Source organism: Mytilus edulis, chromosome 13 (genome assembly GCF_963676685.1).
Source record: "Mytilus edulis chromosome 13, xbMytEdul2.2, whole genome shotgun sequence".
NCBI classification, from domain to species: domain Eukaryota; kingdom Metazoa; phylum Mollusca; class Bivalvia; order Mytilida; family Mytilidae; genus Mytilus; species Mytilus edulis.
Window position 1 is genome coordinate 40,347,633 of NC_092356.1, and position 24,199 is coordinate 40,371,831.

At 32.0% G+C, this 24,199-nt stretch overlaps 1 protein-coding gene across 1 annotated transcript in view; it reads left to right on the plus strand.

The window, feature by feature from the left end:
• Window positions 1–24,199, plus strand: part of LOC139501261 (uncharacterized) — an 80,749-nt gene that overhangs the window by 34,347 nt on the left and 22,203 nt on the right. Inside the window, exons 21-37 of the mRNA XM_071290283.1 lie at window positions 3,069–3,099; window positions 3,679–3,820; window positions 4,607–4,848; window positions 5,194–5,355; window positions 7,430–7,613; window positions 7,781–8,035; window positions 8,960–9,180; window positions 10,747–10,858; window positions 12,319–12,435; window positions 13,305–13,440; window positions 13,597–13,777; window positions 14,677–14,947; window positions 15,521–15,707; window positions 16,742–16,953; window positions 17,434–17,666; window positions 18,226–18,379; window positions 20,830–21,011. Of these exons, the coding sequence (XP_071146384.1) occupies window positions 3,069–3,099; window positions 3,679–3,820; window positions 4,607–4,848; window positions 5,194–5,355; window positions 7,430–7,613; window positions 7,781–8,035; window positions 8,960–9,180; window positions 10,747–10,858; window positions 12,319–12,435; window positions 13,305–13,440; window positions 13,597–13,777; window positions 14,677–14,947; window positions 15,521–15,707; window positions 16,742–16,953; window positions 17,434–17,666; window positions 18,226–18,379; window positions 20,830–21,011 (3,022 nt within the window). The remainder of the gene's footprint in view (window positions 1–3,068; window positions 3,100–3,678; window positions 3,821–4,606; window positions 4,849–5,193; window positions 5,356–7,429; window positions 7,614–7,780; window positions 8,036–8,959; window positions 9,181–10,746; window positions 10,859–12,318; window positions 12,436–13,304; window positions 13,441–13,596; window positions 13,778–14,676; window positions 14,948–15,520; window positions 15,708–16,741; window positions 16,954–17,433; window positions 17,667–18,225; window positions 18,380–20,829; window positions 21,012–24,199) is intronic.

Genomic DNA, 24,199 nt, shown 5'->3' on the forward strand with positions numbered 1-24,199 from the left:
CTGTATTTTACTTATAAATGGACTTAGTTTTTCTACCAGTTAACATTACATACAGTCTGCAGTTAAAGTTTTTAAAACATTTACTAGATTCATAAACTATCCTGGATTTTTACCAAAACTTGGACAGAAGCTTTTTACGATCAAAAGATAGTATCAACTGGAATAATTGTATTGATTTTTTTCCTCACTTTTGTTGAGCCTGTGATTAACAGCAAAAGTAGGCGAGACACTGGGTTCCGCGAAACCCTTACGAATTTTTGTTAGATATATCTTCATTTGATGAGATAGACCTTTTTCAACAGATTATTAACCTAAAGGAAAAGTCGATTATTTATTTGGTGATGCATTACGTGTGGGCGGGCATCCGGTCGAGCGGCAACCAAACAGTGTACATGCATTACTAATGAACTGTTCGACCAAAGTATATAAAATCTAATATGTTGTTCAATATTGAAGATGTTCACTGTCAGTGTTCTGGAGGAATGGTTCATGATAGATTGAAAAATGGTGTAATCTGTCGTGTACGTGATTTGACTTAAGAACCTTTAATCTTAAGGTTCAATTCTTAATATATTCCTTCTAATGACAAAATTGAGGTCCAGTTCAATATTAACACATTTCACTTTCACCGTTCAGGAGTTCTTAAAACATTAAAAATGATGTTTCCAATCGTTTCAGTCCTTTAACTGATGAACCGTTCAACCATATATTTTCAAATTTAATTATATTGTAACTGATGACAAAATGGAAGTCAGGGTCGATCTTGACGATTTTCACTTCCACCGTTCAGGAGTTATGGTTCTTGAAAGATTGAAAGATGGTGTTGCCAGTATTGCCCATGCTTTAACTCATGGACCGTTCAACCAAAGCTTTTCAAATTGTAATATGTTGTTTCTGTTGAATTAAATATTGATGAATGTCACCGTTCGGCAGTTATTGTCCTTGTGATATTGATAAATGACAGGACACAAATAAATGTATAACAATTCGGTTTGCTGTCACTCTGAAAACCTCCTGTTATAGCTTGTTCTTTATTGTATTTTTCACATCACTATCCCAAGTTAAGGGGATGTTTGGGGACCCGCTAAAATGTTTAACCCCGCCATATTCTGTATGTGTCTCTCCAAAGTCAAGACCCTGTGATTCAGTGGTTGTGGTTTGTTGCTGTGTTACATTTGTTTTTTGTTCATTATTTTTACCTAAGAAGTAGGACTTTAGTTTCTCGTTTAAATAGTTTTTAAATTTGTCATTTCGTGGCCTTTTATTGCTGGCTTTGCTGAACGGTGACATATCTCTTGTGGAGAGTTGTCTCATTAACAATCATATCACAACTAATTATTCATAATACATGTATACTCGTTACAACCGTATTTATAGTGTTACTTGAAAGTTCATAAGGGTTATATTCAAAACCATGTTAAACAGAAGTAGTCCTCTATCAGTCTTAATGAATGGCACTTAGATAAAAACAAAACATATTTGCGTGTATATGAACTAGCCTAAAAAAAATGTGAGATATTAATTAACTTCTGGTTGAATCCCAGTTATTGTCACATCAATTTATTACGTCTATTTGGGTTGCTTAAACAATTTTGCTAATATAACGGAACCATAAACAGCTGTCATGCTAGCGGGAGGTGAGGCTTGCTATAAAACCAGGTTTAACCTACTATTTTTGTTGAAAAATGCTTGTACCAAGTCAGGAAAATGCCAGTTGTTTTTCACTTGAATCGTTGTTTGTAAACGTTTAATTTCGTCAGCTTATTTGAGTTTTCCTTGGAATTCAGTTTTTTGTTACATTATTTTCTTATAGATACAAAGTTGAAAGTTTTGTACGTCAGTCAAGAAAAGAGGGACGAAAGATACCAAAGGGACAGTCAAACTCATAAATCCAAAACAAACTGACAACGCCATGGCTAAAAATGAAAAAGACAAACAGAAAAACAATAGTACACACGACACAACATAGAAAACTAAAGAATAAAGCGTTTCGTCGACAAAAACTCATAAGTCACAGAGATGCGGAATTAACACATGACACAAACATATAAAATATAATAAAAATTATATAAATACGATGTTCTTAAATATACAAGTGCATTTTCCATTATCTGGCTATTTATCGACCTAACTTGAAAATAATAAAAACTAGATAAATGCCCCTGACAGAGAAAATTGATAAAATATGTTAAGGTATAAACAGTGACTGACAAGATCTGCGTCTTGGATCGACACTTTATTTAGCAGAAACTAAACTTCTTACTCGAGGGTTTGAGAGTTTTTTTACTTATATTTACTTATGATTCACACAAAGGTCGTTATTCTGTGTTTATTTCATAGATTTATCATTATCTATTATATATTTCACGGGTGGTGCATGTGAAGCAGGACCTTTCTACCTTTCCAGAGTACCTGAGATAACTCCCAGTTTTCGGTGGGATTCGGGTTGTTCATTCTTTTTTTTCTATGTTGAGTTTTGTGAACTGTTGTTTACCTGCAAGTCTATTTAATTTTAGCAATGGCGTTGTCAGTTTATTTTCGACTTATGAGTTTGAATTTTGTATTTTACCTCCTCCCCCACCTCAATTCCATATTAAATCGTAGAAAAAAGGTTTGAACTGACATTCGAATGACCCACGGTTCTGTTATACGGAGGACCCAAACGGCAGCTTTGCCTAAAATCACATCTGTAAAAATCAAATAACTGATGTTTTTGCTTACCATTAATTTTTTTAAGGAATGGATGCCTTTAATATATTATAATTACTCATTTGTAAAAGTTAACTTTTTGTGGACGCCGCATGGCGAAGTTTTTATGAATTTTTATAGTGAAGAATTTCATCATCTGTGTATATATACTGTAAACGTTTTGTGTATATCAAAATATATTTAGCTATTTTGTTCAAAGACGTGCAAAATAAAAAATTTGGAATCCATATTTAATCATAGAAAAATGATTTTAAACGACCTTAAAATAATCCATGATTCTGTTATCAAAATTACCCAAATTGTACTAATACCAGTCACAGCTATAACTTATCTACGACATTTTAATCTTTTCCAGACAGTTTACCATTAAATGCAAGCCATCATGATCAGGTATGTTATGAAAAAACAATCAAATATACCGGGTTTTTTTTAATGAAAAATGTATCGAGGAAGGCTTTTTTCAAAACGTACACATGATTCGTCGATATTTGACTCATCAAGTGCGCTCTGTTCAAAGCTGTTTGCGGTGGGGGAGAGAGAATATAAGCACGAAGCTTAACAAAGCATTAGAAAAAAGACCATTTACGCCTTGGTGTAAAAATTTATTTAACAATCGGATTGTTATACCAACGTATACTGCTTGCACTGGAAGTATACTTATGAAAAGTATAAAAATGATTAGCCTACATATGAACATGTATAATCTAGAAAAAATATAATTCTTGTATATCCAATTATGTAGGTCCACAAAATTAATGTATTTTGATATTTATTTAAATAGTCACAGGCCAAAAATGATGTATATCCAGTAGAATGTTTTGCATATCTATAATTATTACTAACTATCAATGCCGAAGTATCTTTTAAAAAATTGAATACAATAGTACACAGTGTGAATGCAATATCACATCTAGTTTGGTGAGAAAAAGCCTGTTTTGTTCCGTTTCAATGTTATATTTATTTCAACAGGATACACGACCAAACTGTACTGCTGATAAAGAATTTCAAGTATCGACTTCTGTCTTGGGCGCATATTTTCGAATACCATTTGATTATATACCATACATAACACATGCGTTTTGGAGTATTGATGAGCGACATTGGCTTGGTGGTAAACACTTAAAAATATAGAACTAGACACACAAAAAAAGACAGAACCGCTAGTTACCTATTCAAAAGATAGAAATACAATTAAAAAAACAATGTAAGGAGAATCTGACTGAGGTCAGATCAGCCAAAATCTAAACAATAAGGGGTGAAAAAAATCACTGCAGTATATTAACCTACACTAAGAGTTGGTCATATTGACCGCTGCATAAACTCCGGGGTGGAACCAATTATTCTGAAAAGGTAAAATTAAGTGATTCAATAATGTTTTTTCGGCTTTGATAATACCTGCATAATAGTCGTGACTACATATTCTACAAAAGTGTAACATTTTCCTTTTTCCAAAAAAATATATAAAAAACTATGAAAATTAAGAACTTATCTTATACATTTATATTTTTTTATGATCATGATGATGAAATGTATTGTATATGTAAAATAAAAATGATAACATTTTCAAATATAAAGATTAAATGAGAACCGCATTTTAGTGTATCTTGCTTTTGTAATAATACTGTGTAATTGCATAAATACCTTATTATATGTTATAGCGTATATTGTGTATTAAGTACAAAAATATCAACATGATTCTATTTAGAAATTTCAGTTAAAAGGATAAGTATAAAGAAAAGTAAATCAACGAATTTCACCACAATTTCACATTTACTATGCTAAATAAACATTGCAGACTTGGGCTGCACTTTGTTTATTCATGCTATATTATTCTAGATATTTATCAATAAAATGAAATAAAAATACCATTCTTAAATAACCAATTTCGAAATTTCAGATTTCTGGAGCACATTTAATGAAATGAACTACCAATATATTTCGATTAATGAAAACACAAATCTGACCGCGAGAGATCTTTCACTTGAGCCTGGGCGAACATATCGATCATCAGTGAAGTTTTGTGCGGACGAAGTTTGTTTTCCTGCTCTAACGACTAGTGGTGTCACAGTCATACCAAGCAAGCCTGTTGCCGGACCTATATCGATTGAATACACAAATCATACTAACAATACAGATAAGGTATTGTCTACTTGTTTTTAATTTGCAACAACCAATTACTCCATATATTTACTAAAACTTTAAAGTTTATTGTGTAACAAGGAGTAATCATCAATTTTGTTAAGAAGGGTTTGATTGTGACCTTTTATTGGAATGCTTGTCTTTATATTATTGCAAAGGTAAGCATATCTACAGACAACAACAAAAAATGAAAAGACACAATTTGATAAAAAACGGACCGAAAATGAGAATCATTCATATGTTATTGAATTATACGTTCAATTTAAATCAAAATTTCATTGTTACATGTATAATATATTAAATGATTTGTTGAAAAGAAAAAAATAATATTGTGTTTATTTTAAGATGGAAATAACATTTGCTAATATGTATGATCCCGACATTGTGGATGAAGATGAAGCAAGAAGTGTTATATTATATTACGAATACAGTCGACAGGATAGTTCTAAAGGAATATATCATTCTTGGTTAAATGCAGAGGAAATATCAGCAGTAAACAGCTCTTTCGTATGTTATTTTTGGATAAAGTGTCTAATCATTGATCCATATATGCAATAAAGTAAAAGTGTAATACGTTCACATTTTATGAAATATACTTATAGTTTTAAAGTTCAACTTGCATTGAAAATATTAAAACTATAGCTTTTCCTTTTATCATTTTTGCTGTGTACGAAATAATATTGTCAAGATGGTGTACATTAAGAAGGACGTCACAGTCGGTAGCTAAAAAGAGGCGAAATATACCAAAGAGATATTTAAACTTAAAAGTAAAAATCATATTAACAATATCATGGCAAAAAACGCAAACAAAGAAAACATACACAAAACACAACATAGAAAACCACATCGAGCAACACAAACTTCAACAAACCGGGGATGATCTTGGATGCTCTTTAAATAAATGTTCTATAAAATTGACTTTAAATCTATTACTTGCATATTACATTTGTTTGTTGCGGAAAAAGCCTAAAAAGTAAGTCATAGCTCTACACTATTACAAAGTTATTTCATCATCATTTAAGTATGAGTTTTGAAGAAATCTATCAGAACAATGTGCATATATGTAACACTCAGAAACGTGTCCTTCTCCCCAAACGTGTCTGATTCTCCCAAACGTGTCCACACCGACGTCACTGCAACTGTCAACTGCAAAACATGTCTAGTTGTAAAAGGGCGCCAAAGCGTGTCATTTGTACAAACGCCCAAACGTGTCTATATCTAGCTTATTTTTTTTCTTTTACTGGAATTATCATTCTTGTCCATATTATAAGTACGTTGGTTATTAAGGTATTGTTTTTATATTAACGTATACTCATTTTACTATTTCATTAAAAAATAGAAATATATTTTAATCCAACAGAATAACCATGGTAAAGTGGTAGCGTCCGTTCGGCTAGTTTTAAATTTCCACTACTTTCATTTAAAACGGCCTCTATTATATACGAAGATTAAAATAGTTTCTTACTGAAGTCATTAAAAAATCGGTCTTTTTACTCGCTCTTCAATTTTTCAAATGAAAATCCCAAATAGTATTTATCCTAAATTTTAGGTTTCCAGCATCACTAAAGACACACAAACAAGAGACATAACGTCCAGTGCCAAATATTTCATGCATTATTTCATCGACATCAGTAAATACTAAAAGATAGGTCATATCATCAGGCATACCTGGAATTAGGGATTGTGCCTAATTTTTTACGGTTACTCCGGATAAATACTAGTTGGGATTAAAACCTGATAACTACGCAGTTAATGATTTGGAGAGCTTTTAAAATATCAGAAGTGTTGAAAAAAGTGACTTCAATTTTGCTGAAAGCCCGCCGTGCAATATTCGAATTAAAATAAAGGGCATGACCGGAGTTTATAAGCAACACATAATTTACATAGTAAACGATTAATTCATCTGTTCTAGAATTATGTGTATGTTCGTTCTAAATGAGCATGAAATACTTGCAACTGGACAACAAGCGATTTCAGTCAAAAGTTAATTAATATGTTACAGATTGAATTTTTCAGTTATGGTAATCAGTAACAACCGGCATTGAACAAACTAATGCTAATAAATGACCACTTCATCAACTATGTCCCCCATCACAGAATGCCGTGAACGTTATTGATATCATTTGGGACAAACATGTATTACCGCGAAAAGACGCGAGACGATATGGCGTTTAAAGTGGACACGTTTGGGCGAATAAAAATTATCGGACACGTTTGGGGGTTATGGAATCGGAAACGTTTGGGCAATATTGAATATTGGGGAGAATAGACACGTTATGGGGATCGGTCACGTTTGGAGGGAAGGACAAGTTTGGGAGTGTTACATATATACACCAAAAATATAGTCATGGACACTTAATTTTTTTTGTGTACAAGTACCAAAAATTAGGAAATTTAGAATCGAATGTTTTATAAATCTATGCATTTTCCATAGCAATTCAATATTCACAGATTTTGGATAAACTTTTTCACAGACTTGATGTTCTTCAACATGTATACATACTTGAAAATTCGTTTTCTCTCATTCAGATTATTTGTCGTGGATAATCGAGCAATAAAGCAAAGCATTTTTGTTTTACAGTCAAAGTTTACAATGCATATGCTGGGGCAGATTGATTTTTCAAAATGTCGAATATTTGCCTTACGTGGATATAATAGAGCAGGTGTGTGGCAGACGGCATTTGCTGAAATCAAACCGTGCAATGGTCAAGATATTGTGCCTAATATAGTCGTAGATGCCACAGGAGAGCAGCAGTTGAACGAAGGTATGTTCTCAACAAAATTATGGGTTTTTAATTTACTAATTTCCTAGTATCTATACATTTCAAATTATCCAATCACTTATGAGTTTCAAAATGATTTCATTATTATAACAAATTTAGTAGATAATAAAGTCAAAATATTTTTAAAGTATTCTTTTTCTGTATTTTAGACGGTTCAATAATAGATGGATATGGTAAGGAAATACATCTTGAAGAAACTGGAGGATGGAATACTGAAGACGTTGATTACACGCCATATAGAAATATTTTAAGTGCTGTGTGGCACTCACTGCAGCATGATAACTTTACTTGGGCAGTGATTGAAATAAAAACATTAGATACCTTAACGTACTACAAGGATTTCAACAGCATTCACCTTTCAGACCCATGTTCACATCCTGATGTTGTTACATGTGGACATACTGGTAAAATATTTTCAAATTGCTATTGATTTATTTTATGATAACAGAAACAAAGCAAAACAAAAACAACATTTACTTGTTATGTTTACATTCATTTTCTGAATGATCTGCTTTAAAAAAAAAACATTCAGTATATCTAGTCGAGTTGTTTATTATTTCATAGTGGTTATTACATTGCATGATAAATCATGTTGACTAGTGTTGGTCTAATATTTTGATCAACAATCAAAATATATACATGTTTTGTGGCTGTCTCACATGTATATAAATATATCATGAAGAAAAGAAAAAAATCGCATTTTAACTTATGAAAATGTAGACATATATGTTAGATGAAACTTTTCTGTACATAGGTCTAATTACCGTAAACTTTCCATTAGTGTAATTGTAATATCATGAAATGCATGATATTACAGATAGATTACCTATAGTGAAATTTTTGATTGGTCATTAAATTACATCTTCTTTTTTTTGTTTTATTTATATAAAGTTACTCCAGTTGTCTTAAATATAGAATACTAGTTATTATTGGCAACACTTTCATCTTTTCCTGAAGAACGTTTTAGAAATGACATGTCAAACTTCACCGACAAAGATATCACTAGAATTTTTCCAGCAAATTATTTGATTTGCAAACTCAAGATTGCTTCTTATAATGTATAAAATGAAAAAAAAAGAGCATTGATCTATAGAATAGTATTTTAACCAGTCAAGCTTTTTTAAAACCTATTCTGTCGTTTAAAATGTTTTCCTTAATTAATCTAGTGAATTCTGGAGGACAGGAGAGATACAAACAATGTAATGTCATATTTTGTTTGTAATATATACTCTTCCTAAATTTGCACTTTCAATGAACTATAAAACTTTTCTTATTTTCAAAGGTACTTAAAATTTATAATTTTGATATGGATGATATTTTTTCTTCAGAAAATGCTTATATTAATGTGTTGTTCAAAGACGAAATTTCTCTAGAACACGGTAAACGGTACACCATATGTATTCATGCTCATTCAAAAACACTTGAGTATGAGACGTACACAGCAGTACTGGAGGAAACAAATTCATGCAGTGATGGTATTACTGTTGATCTTACACCTCCTTCAACGGGAAAAGTTTGGATTGGACCAACTACAGAAATACAGTATAAGGTTAGAACAATTTTTTCAAATTTTCAAATTTGATCTTTAACTTTTGAAATGAAACATTGAACATAATGAAGGTAAAAACTGACTGGGCAGTTTAAATGTTAATTACTTTTATCTATAAAGGAAGACATGGTATCAGTTTAAAGTCTTGAAATGTATATACACATATGATTCGGATATGTTACGTTTCAATATTAAAAATTCCTTAAGTGCAACATAATTATGAAAGAATCAAGATTATAGTTAAGGTTTTTTTTTATATTTTAAAATGGTTTTATGTCTTTTGAGAAGAATAAATAAAACCAATAAGCAGTCTTTTGCTTTTAGTGGTAAAGTTTTTTTTTTAAATATTATCTATTTCTTCACCAAATATGCTTGTTACATTGTTTCTTCAACATGTTCAAGAATCCAAGCTTTTCTTGATGTATCCTGCAATATTCCACTGATTACCCAGGTATCTATATATGTACAAATTTCTTGAAATACAATTGTACAACATTTCTATGCATTAAGTTTTTATCTTTTCAATCGTCTATACTCTTTTTAGTGACTTCATTAATGGATTAAATTTTATGGTTCTGATTTTGTTATATCTTTTTATGTATTCTTGAACAGAATCTTGATAAACATTTACATTTGTCTGTATCTGATTTAAAACACACTATGATTTATATATAGAAAAACCTAAAATTGCGAAAAAAATATAGTTGATTAATACTAGGGTTCTCATTAATTTGTATAATACGAATCCATTTGCTTACACCAATTGAGGGTTCATGTTAATCTTTACAATTTGACTTATTTAATATGTTTGTTGAAAAGCTTGATGCCTTAATGCAATTACCTTTACCGATCAGTTTCTGTCTATGAGTATTTTCAATACTCTTAATAGAACTTTCAGACTTTAACATCTGAAGCCCATCTTTTTTGATGGCTTTTTTTGAATATTTATTTCTGGTTTTAGTAGTTTTGTTAATCTCTAACTCAATATTGCTTTCTCTGAAATTACCATATAGCAAACTGCAAAATCAAAAGGTTGATCAAACCACTTTCTATAATAACTTAATGATATTGTGAAATATATACCCAAGGGAAAAGGTATTTTCGGTAATAATCGAAACGCTATATTTGGATTGGAATATATAACTTTTCGGACGCATGAAATTATTAAACGTGTTGTTTTCCATTTTTTTAAATGATAATACCTATAAGTAACTCACAAAACACGTTCACAGATAAAAAGTTGTTTAGGTACATACTTATAACAAATCAACTAAGAGAGATGGAAGATAACAAAGGGAAATTCAACTCATAAGCTGAAGACAACCTGTCAATGCTTAGGCAACATCAAGAGGAAAAAAGTCGAAAAGATGAGCAACAATCTATTAAACACAACATCGAAAACTAAGCACCGAGCAACATGAACCCCAACATAATTGGGAGTGAAAATTAAAAATTATTTAGTAATTTACATGTTTTAGTTTGAAATGGCAAAACAAAATCTTTGCATTGTCAAGTGAGTAAGTTTTTTCTCTATTTTTTATCAGTTTGTTTGTTTGCTTGTACTAGTTTCAGATAACAACCTCTGATATTTTTGTCAATTGGGAATCATTTGTGGATATTGAGGGATATCATACAGCAAGTCATAGTACTGGAATACGTCAATACCAAGTTGCTATTGGTAGGACAAATATAAATAAAAACCGAAATATTTCTCAATATATAAGACAGATAAAATTAATAGTAAAAAGGCACTCTTTTTTCGAACAAAATGGAAAAAAATTATGTTAGAAATATCAATCAACTATGTTTTGTTAAATAAAGGCAACAGTAGTATGCCGCTGTTTGAAGGTCATAGATCGATTGAGAGAAAACAATACTGTGTTACAAACTAAAACTTAGAGAAACACAAAAAATATATAAGAGGAAAACAACGAAACAATAGAAACACAAACGTGCAACAAAAAACCAAACGACAATGCAACGAAACGAATTATAAGATAACAACTGCCATTTTCCTGATTTGGTACAGGACATTTTTAGGAAAAATGGTGAATTTTTTTTTGTGGCTAGCCAAACCTGCCGCTTTTATGACAATGTTAAATATAACACTTAAATGACAACATTACATGACAGGATTACAACACAAATAAATGTAAGAACATTCATGACAAAGAAATATACAAATTAACAATAAGACATAATAATAATGAATAATTGTTAAAACATTTTAAGATATATTCCCACATTGTTGGATAGGAGGTAAGTTATTTCATCAATGTTTACCAGGAGTATAGTTAAGTAAGCTATGGGTTTCCAGTGAACGCAGACCATGACAGTTCGGAAACGAAATCATTAACGAGGTTGACAGCCTTTAAAACCGAAAACTTCATACGTCTTATAAAAATCTGCCATAGACCTGGGGGCAACTAGTAACTTCACTTTGAATATTTCAGCCAAGATATAAAGGACTATAAGGGACACAAAGCAACCTCGAAGGTTATGACATAAGTTAAAACATCTTTTTATAAAATCTGCCATTAAAACAGATTCAAATATGTTTACAATAAGATTGGTTCTTGTCCGTTTCAAAGTCAATCGTCGGAAAAGATGAACACATAGAATTGTACGCAAAGAAAATTCAAGAGGGGATAATATCAACTGGGCTTGTTATTGTATACGATATATTGGCATGTATGTAAGATCATGAGTCTCATTCTAGTAAGAAATTAAACAGTAACAACTTAAGACTATAAAGCATTTCAAGGGGGGAAATCGTTAATTCGGGAAAACGTAAAAGTAATAAGTCTTTATCCAAACATTTTTAACACACTATCGACAATTGATTCTTCATTATTCAACAAATATTGTTCGGTTCAGAAGAATCTTATTAAAGTTAAAGGTCCGTTAGAGAGGTTAAACATTTTATTCAAATAATCCTGGTTAAGTTTTTCGCCATTTACACGAAACTTGATATATGTGTACAAAATGTAGAATTTTGGAATCACGTATACGATTCGTTTACCATTAAATTTTAAGGTCAATAAAACTATTTTTTACGTTGCAAAATTCATGTTTTAGTTCATAATACCTTAGTAACATACTGTCGCACATTTACACCTGGTTTTATTTTATTAACAGGATCTGTGGAAGGTGGAACAGATATAGTTGAATACACAAATGTTGGTGTTTTGAATCATGTAACATTTCACAATCTTCACTTACAGAACGGACATAACTATTTTGCGTCTGTAAAAGGTATCTGTGCATATCTTTCAAAGTACTTTAAAACTTTAGAACTTTAAAATATATTAATCAGAATGAAACAAGATTACTAAAGTTACTGAATAGTGCTTTTTATTATGAAAACGAAATTGGTTCTGGACAAAGACGATTTGACTCTTGACAATAATAAAAAAAATGGCTGTAAAATATGTTAATTAGACTATTTACCGGATTTGTTATCTCATAAGCAACACGACAGGTGCAACATGTCGAGCAGTATCTACTTACCCTTCCGGATCACCTGAGATCACCCCTAGTTGTTGGTGGGGTTCGTGTTGTTTGTTTCGATGTTGTGTCATGTGTACTATTGTTTGTCTGTTTGTCCTTTTCATTTTTAGCCATGTCGTTGTCAGTTTATTGTCGATTTATGAGTTTGACTGTCCCTGGTGTCTTTCGTCCCTCTTTCAAAGATTCCACCACTTTTCTGCCCCTCCCTTAGATTGGTGTTAAGAGCTATTGAAACATAAGATTTTAGAATCAAAATTTCTATGAGGAAACCAAGATATACCAAAAGCTCAATCATTTTACTTATTTGTTTTCTGCATAGCAGAACCACCATAATTAACTATTAACTAAAACGTTAAAATAAAAAAAAAAAATTTCTACTTTCTCGTTTTATACAGATTAGACTGTTCGTTTTCCCGTTTGAATGGTTTTACACTAGTATTTGTTTTGGAGACTTTGGATGGAGAGTTCTGTCTTTGGCAGTTATACAACATCTTATTCTATCTAATTAATTCATAAATGTTACAGAAAGTCAGATAAGATACAACGTACTTTATTAACGTCTATTTCTTCTGTAACAATTCCCTTAATCCCGCTTATCTATTAACATTTTTCAGGAGTCGATTTTTCTGGAAGAAGTTCTACAGCACACTCTGCCTCAGTAAGAGTAGATAACACACCGCCACATCTAACATCAAAACCTATTCTAATTGATGGCAGACATATAAGAAATTTTACTGAAATTCAAGCATGGTAAGTATATTTAAAAATTAGGAAGCATAAAGTCAGTTTACTAAGCATGACTTAATATATGTTAACTGCTTTTCAAGTAAGTATCTCACTGCAAGATTAGAACAAAACGCAACCATTTTTCTAAAATTGTCATATTTTGTTTCGTGTTTGCTTCAGCTGGAAAGATGTATTTTACGACCTAGAAAGTGGAATTAGAAATTATATACTAGAAGTAGGCTCTAAAGCCAATACTGCTGATATTGTGCAATCCATCGAGACAACTGAAGACTGTGGCGTTCCTATCCAGTTTTCAGATATTGATATGCATCAAGGACATGCATATTTTTTAATAGTCAAGGTAAGATTTACCATGTTGATATCTTTTAAATATGCCCATTATAGCTACAGGAGACATATTTACTTTTTTTTCTGTAAAGCCCATGCAATTACTTTCGCATTTGACACAACTTTTTGGAATTTTGGGTCCTCAATGCTCTTCAACTTTGTATTTATTTGGCTTTTTGAACTATTTTGATCTGAGCGTCACTGATGAGTCTTATGTAGACGAAACGCGCGTCTGGCGTATAAAATTATAATCCTGGTACTTTTGATAACTATTACCTAAGGAGTACGAACTGCTATTAGTTATCCTGCTGTATCTGAACATGTTATACCGTGTGGCGGTTTTTGAACTGAATTACTCATCAACTACTTGTTAACTGTTGTATTGGCGAGATTTTGATATTTTTCTATGGAGCTTCAATTAGAAGCTTCCTAAAAATTGTTTTAAGGATAATGTGAATATTCTATACACTGCGTCCAGCTTTCAGATCTATCACTTCTAAAATTCCTGCATTCAAGTTTTAAAGCAGGATAATAAGTAGTAAGCATTGGCTCCAAATTGTACTTGTTTTATCAATTTTATACAATATTTACAGATCATGAAGTGAAAATGTATTTCAATTATTATGTCTCTATTACATAATCAATTAAGTTATCATTTAGTTAATATAAAAAAAAGATGTGGTATGATTGACAATAAGACAACTCTTCACAAGACACCAAATGACACAGAAATTGACAAATAGTGGTCACCGTAAGACCTTCAACAATAAGCAAAGTCAATCCCGCATAGTCGGCGTTTCTTATAATGTTTTATAATTTAAGCTTTTTGAAATAGGGTCATTTTGAGGAACATACTAAAAATGGATTACCTGTTTCACTCTATATTTTAAACACTTATCTATATTCTAACAGGCAGTTAATAACGCAAATTTAGTAACAACTGCATCATCGTGGGGATACATTTATGATAAAACTCCACCAGAAGTTGGACAAGTGTTTGATGGATTTTTGCATGATGACAAATCGATTGATATAGACTTTCAGATAGACACAACTCAGCTTGGTGCTTACTGGGAAGAGTTTTATGATCCACATACAATAATAAAAACTTATACAATTTCTGTTGGAACTTGTGTTGGTTGTGATGACGTATTAAAGGCCCATGATGTTGGAATAATATATGGTAATCTAAAATTGTATTTAAAAAAAAATCTTATATAAAATAGTTTAGCAAAAATACCGGACTCCATGATTCCTTTTGTGTGAAGACGGCAAATTTAAATACAATCCAAACTGTATGTGGTGTTGAAGAGATTATAAAACGGTTAGCATAAATGCATCTGATGCATTGTTGTATATAGTCAAATCAAAAAGGTATCAATTTCTGGAAGTCATAGTCACTCATATGATTTACAGCTTTGAGAAAAGTATGCTTACGGTCGTCTCTTTAACTGTTACATACTAATAGGAGAAGCTCGACGGGTGTCACGTGTGGAGTAGGATCCGCATTGCTTTCTGGAGAATACGATATCACCTCCGGGTTTTGCTTGGGTTCGTAGTACTCAGTCTTTAGTTGTTAAATGTTATGATATGTATACTGTCGATTTTCGTTTTAATCATGATTTGTCAGTGTATTTGCGACTTATGAGTTTGAATGTTTTTTGGTATCTTTGGCATCTCCTATGGCTATATACATGTAGGGACCAGCCTTTATCCTAATACATTAGTTTTTAAGCAGACTGTTTTTCTTTTTCAGAGTTCGTTTTAAAAGGAATAAATCTTGCTATTGGTAGGATATATTACACTACAGTAACTGCTTGTAATACAGCTGATCTTTGTTCATCTGATACTTCTGATGGGTTTATAATTGATAACAGTCCCCCAAATATTGGAAAAATAAAGGATGGAGTAGATTACATTGACATAAATTATCAATCTTTAAGGTATTCAAAAGCAGCTTATACTGATACTATCTAAAAAAAATATGTACTTGTATCTTATATATCTTTTAGCGAACAACGATTTACATATAAATTATACATTCTTTTTTCAAATATTGTTTTTTTCCCTATTCATATGCTATCAAGATTGCAGTAATGCTTAAAGGAAGCTATATAAACCTAGATTTCAAGTGATGAAGTTAGGGTACGCCATAACAAGATTTGGACCGTTAAAGCTTATATGTTTCGCAGAAGAAGACGAATATGTTTCAAAGAGGAGCGAAAGATACCAGAGGGACAGTCAAACTCTTAGACCGAAAATAAACTGACAACGCCAAAAAAAAAAGACAAACAGACAAATAATACTGCACAAGACACAACACAAAAAATCGAAAACTAAGCGACATGAACCCCACCAAAAACTGGGGGTGATCTGAGGTGCTACGGAAAGGTAGGCAGATCCTGCTCCACATGTGACACCCGTGCTGCTTATGTTATAACAAACCCGGTAAATAGTCTAATTCGGTAGTTCACTGTCGTGGTTTAACTTACCGTAACAACAATCAATTCTTCCTTTTAGGTAAAGCGACATCACTGTATACGATTTATCTCTTAATTTGTGCTCACGTGAGCAAAATGACGGATGCCACATGTGAAACAGGATCTGCTAACCATTCCAGAGCACTATGGATAATTTCCCGGTTTGGTGGTGTTCGTATTGTTAAGTCTTCAGTTAAATAGTGTGTTTTGTCTTGGCGTTGTCAGTTTATGTTCGAATTTAAGTTTGAATACACTATCATTTTTTTCTCTTTAAATGGAGAAGAGTTCCTTTTGCGTACCAGATGACTTTGATTGTTTACGTATGCTCATGACAAAAAACATGCGAAAACAAAATCTCATTTTATCACAGGTTAAGTTGTTAGTTTTCAATAGATTATGGTATTCATTATATGAAAATTTAAACAGTTAAACCAAAAAATATAGAAAAATTACTACAAATCATTTGCTTGATAGTGTATTTTTGTGAATAATTTCAGATCATATGTAGCCGCCACGTGGCGTGGTTTTAATGATCCCCAATCAGGCTTAGATAAGTACTCTATCAGAGTGGGGTCACTGAAGGGCGGAGATAATATCATACCGATGACTGAACTGCCGTTGACAGATATAGCCGTGTTTTCAAATATTACTGATGAAATTCCAACAAACATCAGAATCTACATAACTGTCCGTTCCTACAACAAAGCAGGTATGAGATAAAGAATGTTGTAATTGTAGTTTAAGATACAAAGAATCACAAATTGCATTATATTTACAAAAGGAACATAGCGTTGATACTTGCCCAAAATCAAATCAAATTGATATTAAGCATACTTAAAACAATATTATGTATAGTCTTAGAATTTTATAATTCAAAAGAATTGCATTTCTCTCTTGCATTGATAATCACATCACCATTTTTATCGTTTTATGTGGTTTGAACAATATGTTTTAACAAACTTGATAATAGAGAAATATAATCGTTTATGACATAAATTCATGACAAAATCAAGATTTAGCTGCTGGATTATACACATATACATGTATCTGATAATTGAACTAATTCTTTCTGATAAATATCTTCCAATATATAGTTTAGCAATGTCACTTTAGGATTCTATTTGGATACGATCGTTGAAATTCTGAGTACTAAATATCAGTACAAATTATTATGCTTTTAATGTTACAGGTCTTTACTCAGAAGCGACGTCAAATGGTTTCCTGGTTGATGATTCCCCTCCATCATTCAGTCGCAAACCTAAATTGTTTCAGCAGCTTGGATCGAGACGAGAAAACTCAACTATTTACAGAAGTTGCCTTAAAATCACATGGGATGTTAGTGACGACGAATCTTATATTGAGAGACAGTATATCTCTGTGACCTCACACAAAGGAGGTGGAATTAACTCAACATCTACAGAGGTATCAAGGCTTCTTTTTTAGAATTTGATGTTAACGTATGAAAAATAATCCAAAAATTGAACAGTGGTTATGATTTTTTTTTATAAATTGTAGTTGATATAATATTCTAAAAGTAAATCCGCCCAAATGAAAAAAAGTTGAATGTTTTATAATATAACTAGAGAGTGGCATTACTTCTAGAAATGTGTTGTTAATGAATTAATAAGGGACTTTCTAGTGGAAAATAATATAAAATTTTGGTTTATCAAACTTGAAGTAAAACAAAAGTACGAAATCTGTTTCTGATTGTATAATATAATACCATGTCAAAATAAACAGTCGTTGAATATATGGGCTACCATTGCTTTAATGAGAAATTTCTACAGGATTTTATCACAGTTTGAACTTCAACTTAAATAATTTGCATGTCTTAAATACCTTTATTATTTTTTATGAAACCTTATATAAATATAAATCATAGATACCAGAATAAAATATGTGAATGAAACAATCAATGACACGAGTCAACTTTTATTATGAACAAGACATGTGTTTTCGTTTCTTTTTTATATACCAACAGCTGAATGGAATTGTACGTGATTTCACTTATACCAGACTGAATCTAAACGATGGTGGCGAATACTTTGTTACCATTATTGCATGTAACGGGGCTAAAGTATGTGTAAAAGAGACATCAAATGGAATTCTCGTCGACAACTCCCCGCCTATTACAGGTAACATACATAAAAATTATATATCAATGTGTATATATACCCGAATTAAAGATTGTTCATACAAAATTTACTATCCATGGATTAGTTATACGGATCGACATATTGTGCGTATATTAGACTTGTCGCCATCGAATTAACCACCCAGATCCAAACAATACCGATTGTCATATGATCTGATATTAACATAAGTATAAACATACATACGAGAATGTTCAAGTATAATGAAGATTTAATGGATCTCTTTAATTTCATGCGTAGATACAAAAAACACGTAAAAAAACATTTTATCTGATAAGAATCAGTTTTATATATCAGTTATGACACAGGTTATGTTCTTCTCATATATGTTATAATAGTATGAAACTAAACCCCTAACGGGAATGATTGTGCCTGATATTCATATAATGAAGACATAATCTTTAAATCAGTTTAATTGAAGTCTGGAGCTGGCATGTGAGTTAACTGCTAGTAGTCTGTTGTTATTTCTGTATTATTGTCATTTTGTTTATTTTCTTTGGTTACATCTTCTGACATCAGACTCGGACTTCTCTTGAACTGAATTTTAATGTGCGTATTGTTATGCGTTTACTTTTCTACATTGGCTAGAGGTATAGGTGGAGGGTTGAGATCTCATAAACATGCTTAACCCCGTCGCATTTTTGCGCCTGTCCCAAGTCAGAAGCCTCTAGCCTTTGTTAGTCTTGTATTATTTTTAATTTTAGTTTCTTGTGTACAATTTGGAGTTTAGTATGGCGTTTATTATCACTGAACTAGTATATATATTTGTTTAGGGGCAACTGAAGGACACCTCCGGGTGTCCCAAGTCAGAAGCCTCTAGCCCTTGTTAGTCTTGTATTATTTTTAATTTTAGTTTCTTGTGTACAATTTGGAGTTTAGTATGGCGTTCATTATCACTGAACTAGTATATATATTTGTTTATGGGCAGCTGAAGGACAACTCCGGGTGCGGGAATTTCTCGCTTCATTGAAGACCTGTTGATGACTTTCTGCTGTTGTCTGTTCTATGGTTCGGTTCTTGTCTCTTTGACACATTTCCCATTTCCATTCTCAATTTTATTATAACTGAGAAATCTAGATGGGTTTTCCTATTGTGTCACCTTCTAATGTTGACATTGTTTTCTTTTTTGATAACTGAACATGTTTTGCACATACGTTTCCAATATCCAGCTTTGGGCATTATTGAAGGTAACATGCATTTGGATTCAAATGAAATATAGTTATTGACCCTTAATAAATTCAGTCAAAACAGAAAAATAAAGTTTGCCTACATATCTGTTGAGAACTGTGAGAGAAATAAATTCCTCAACCGATTATTGTGCAATGCAATATTTTTCTCGTTTGAAAGTTAAATTTCAAAAATGAATTTTCCCCAAAAGGAAAATTTATCAGATGACACTTGATGTAATTTTAGAATCTATACTCCTAGTCTTGTGACCTGTTATATTTTTCCGGCATGAAGATATATTTGTCGTGGCACACAAAATGTGACGCCTAAATAAGACAAATGACACCCTACTGTTATGTGCGAAAGACGAGATCAGCGAGTCGCAGAATGTTCAATTTACAACAAAGAGAATGTTTACCATGATAACAATGCCAATTTGATAAACAACTCATTATAATTTGATTTTGCTTGATACTTAAAGGTTTCATAACGAGTCAGAATAGAAAATCGCTTAATATCAACTCGAGTTATTTAATTTCAATTTTACAATAAACCTTCTGTGAGTTTAGTATTACTATCTAAATTAAATAACGTTACTAAATTTCCAGCGATATCAAATTTTCACAAGTTGTTGAATCTATTTCTCTTATGGTCAACACTCTCAAAGCGTTCAATAAATAATTCCGAGAAACGTTGATCTAGTCTTTTGCACATTCTAGTATGCCGTCGTATGTCCTTTATCAGTGTGAAACGTAAAATTAGACATTTTTTGACTTTTTGAAAGGTTCAGAATGTAAAAAAAAAATGACAAAAAGAAGATTGTCCAATGAAAAGTTTGAATATTTTGTATAATGATGAAGAAATCATATAGATGTATGTTGTCATGGATGAAGTGTACATTGTCTTAACCTTTTAAAGTCACAAATGACCTAACGCATAGCCAATGGAAATTCGGTAATATTGTCGTGTGATACTCGATAGGCCAATCAATTAAAGCAGACTTTCGTATCACTTTTTCGTACCACACTCCGTGTAGTGTTACGAGAAATATCTGTTCATGCAAGAAATACATTACAGGCCACAACTATAAGATAATATCTCCTTATTTAATTCAAATAGTAATAATAAACTCGCCACAGCTTCATTTACCATCATATTGAAAGACTTGAAATAAGATAACTCGAGTTTATATCAAACGACATCCATATCTCACTCTCATGAAATCTAAAATCTTTAATAACACAAATAGTGTTTTTTTTTCAAAGGAACATTTGCTATTGAAACCGATCATGCTGCTAGCCTGAATCGCCATGTTGATGGTTGGTGGATGAAGTGGTCAACATTTAAATTATGGCTGGCATGGATAGGGTTTTCTGATCTTCATTCTGGTATAGACTACTATATGGTATCAGTTGGTAGTAGATACATGCTTGATGATCTTAATAGTGTAAGGTTTTGTATCAACTTAATAAATATGCCTAAAAAAAGGCGTTAATGTGCACCCGGTTCAGTTAAATTGTTACCAATAATGATATTCAGTTATGTTTTTCAAACAAACTTACGCTAATGAATCGGAAAATGCATATATATATAGTGTGTTTTTGCATTCTATATTTGTTCTGTTTACATCAGTTTATTTCTTTTCGACAGTTGCGAGTTTATTTTGACAGTGCTTCTCATTTGAGGAAAAAAAAGTAAAATAACAGAAATACCGAGCTCCAAGTAAAATTCAAAACGGAAAGCCCTTTATTAAATTGCAAAATTAAATGCTCAAACGAATGGAGAATATCTGTAATATTCCTGACTTTGTATGGACATAATGTTATGTCGAAAATAATGGCTAAAGCTTCTACTTGGGCTACAGATTATATTATTTTTTGATACAGTATCAAGGGAGCCAACTCTGTTTTATCAATACGACTGATCCCTTTAGTGTTAAATATAATGCATGCCAATTATCATTTTTGTTATTATTCATCCTTGATCGATTTGAATTTGGGTCCGATTTAATGACAGTCCTTTAGCTTTAAATTTCATTTTAGTTAAAAAGCACGGTAGAAGTAAGTTTGTGTCACTGATCTTAAAAGTGTCATAATGAAATTTCAGATATGGCAAAAATACGGTTTCGATTATTATAATTTTCCGCTTTTCGAAGTAAAGAGGAAAATTATTGTACTAATGGTTCTTTCAATATATGTATTGACACGTGATATTAGTTGTAGTATCACGTGAATGGTCATTTTTTGCGGGTTAATTTCCCTATCAGACCATTCTCTCGCCAACTTCGAACTGGTCAAGATGGACACCGATTTAGACGATTCAATTAAGGCAGTTATTCTACGCGAGGTGAAAAATACAGTTTCTTCTTGACAGCAAGATCTTCTAAACAGCATAACTACAGTGATGGATAGTAGGCTTTCATCTTTCCAATCAAATCTGCAACAGTCACAGCAGGAGATTTCCCAAACTCAGATAGCCAAGCTTGAAGAAACCATGACTGACAATTATAGTTATGAGCGTAAAGGAAATGAAAACCAGTATCGTCATGAGGTGAAAGTGTTAACCAAGCTGAAAGAATCTAAAGGTAGCCTGGAAGCTCCAGAATTAGGAATTGAGTCAGTGCAGACAGCTAAGATGAAGATTGTTGAAGGTATTGACTTAGTGAATGAAAGGCAAAAGCTTATAAAACTGACCGACTCTTCCCAGCTTGGATGGAAAGTCGTCAGTGGGTATACGTATGTAGCTAATCCACTCGCTGACGACTCAGAAGACGAAAAGAAGATGATGAGGCTCAGTCTAGAGCAGAAAGAAAGAGTAAGGCGGAAAAAGTTAAGTAAGGCAAACCAAGATCAACACCTTATAGCAGAAATCCAGAGAAAGAAACCAAATCCGTTAAGCCTGGAAGATGTTTCAAGTGTGGAAGTAAGGGTCATTGGGTAGACGAACGTCCAGACATGAAAAATAAGATAAGTAATTCTTATTCACAAATTTTAGTTTTTGATAATATTAATGTAATACAAGGCCACTTTCCGCCTCTAGTCAGTGATTCAAGCAATAAGTCTGTAACTACAAAAGTTAATACTGTTAAAAATACTCACACGGTGATATGTATTGATACGAATACAACCGCTCAGCATGAATGCGTCTCGCCAGTTGGTAGACTCAAGGTCAATATAGGTCAATGGAAATTGATTACCGAAAACAAACACATTATTGACGTTATTGAAAACGGTTATAAAATACCATTCAAAACCGAGCCTCAACACGCTGTAATTAAAAGCAACAGATCGTCATTATACAATAAGAAATTTGTTCAAGATAAGATCAGCAATCTTTTACAGAAAAAATGTATTTCTGAGGTACAAAAGATTCCGGGTCCGTGTATATCTGCGTCCATTCGTTTTTCGTTTTGAAATATCAAAAACAAAAAACAAAAAACGAAAGCGTTTTCATTTTTCGTTTTTGATTTCTTAAAAACCAAAATGAAAAACGAAAGTGTTTTCATTTTTCGTTTTTGATTTCTTAAAAACCAAAACGAAAAACAAGAGTGTTTTCATTTTTCGTTTATGATTACACAAAACAAAAAACGAAAAACAAAAGTATTTTCATTTTTCATTTTTGATTTTTCAAAAACTAAAATCGAAAAATGAAAGTGTTTTCATTTTTCATTTTTGATTTCACAAAAACAAAAAACGAAAAACGAAAAACGAAAGTGTGTTCAATTTACCATTCCGCAGGTAGTTAACCCTTTAACGGTTGCATACAACAAATCGAGCAAACCCAAACTTGTACTAGATTGTAGACACATAAACATACATTTGTTCGAATTCAGATTTAAGTATGAAGATACAAAAGTAGCCCGAGATATGTTTCAGAAGGATGATTTTCTGTTTTCCTTTGATCTTAAGTCGGCTTATCATCATATTGAGATTTGTCAAATACATAGAAGTTTTTTTAGGATTTTCATGGGAGTTTGAAGGCAAAGTTAGATACTTTGTTTTTAATGTACTGCCATTTGGTTTAGCTACTGCTGGGTACATTTTTCAAAAGTACTACGAGAATTAGTCAAACATTTAAGATCTGAAGGCAAAAGGATCATCATGTTTCTGAATGATGGTTTAGGAGTTAAGAGGTAAAACAAAAATTGGAAGTTGTTGGATTTTTGATTGCACATGAAAAATGTAGTTGGTTCCCTTCACAGTATGTGAACAGGTTAGGTTATGTTTGGGACACAAAAGTAGGAAAAATTTGTGTTAGTGATAAGAGAATTGACAAAGCAGAAAAAGTTGCGAGTCGTATTTTAAGCGAGATTGGAAAAGGAGTACTTTTGTTCAGTGCTCGAACCTTGGCTAGTATTATTGGTCAGCTGATTTCTTTGCAAATCGTTTTGGGTGATATCGTTAGACGGAACACAAGATTTTCATATGATTGTGTTCAAGCGCGTGCTAGTTGGAACGCGCACCTGTAAGAATAACAGTAGAAGCTATTGATGAGCTTTGTTTTTGGAAAAACTCTTGCAGAACACTTAATCTTGTAGGTGTTGATATTTGTTCAGTTAATTTAACTGACATGTATGATATTGAGTTATTTTGTGATGCCTCAGATGTAGGCTTAGGTGGATATTTTTCCACAGTT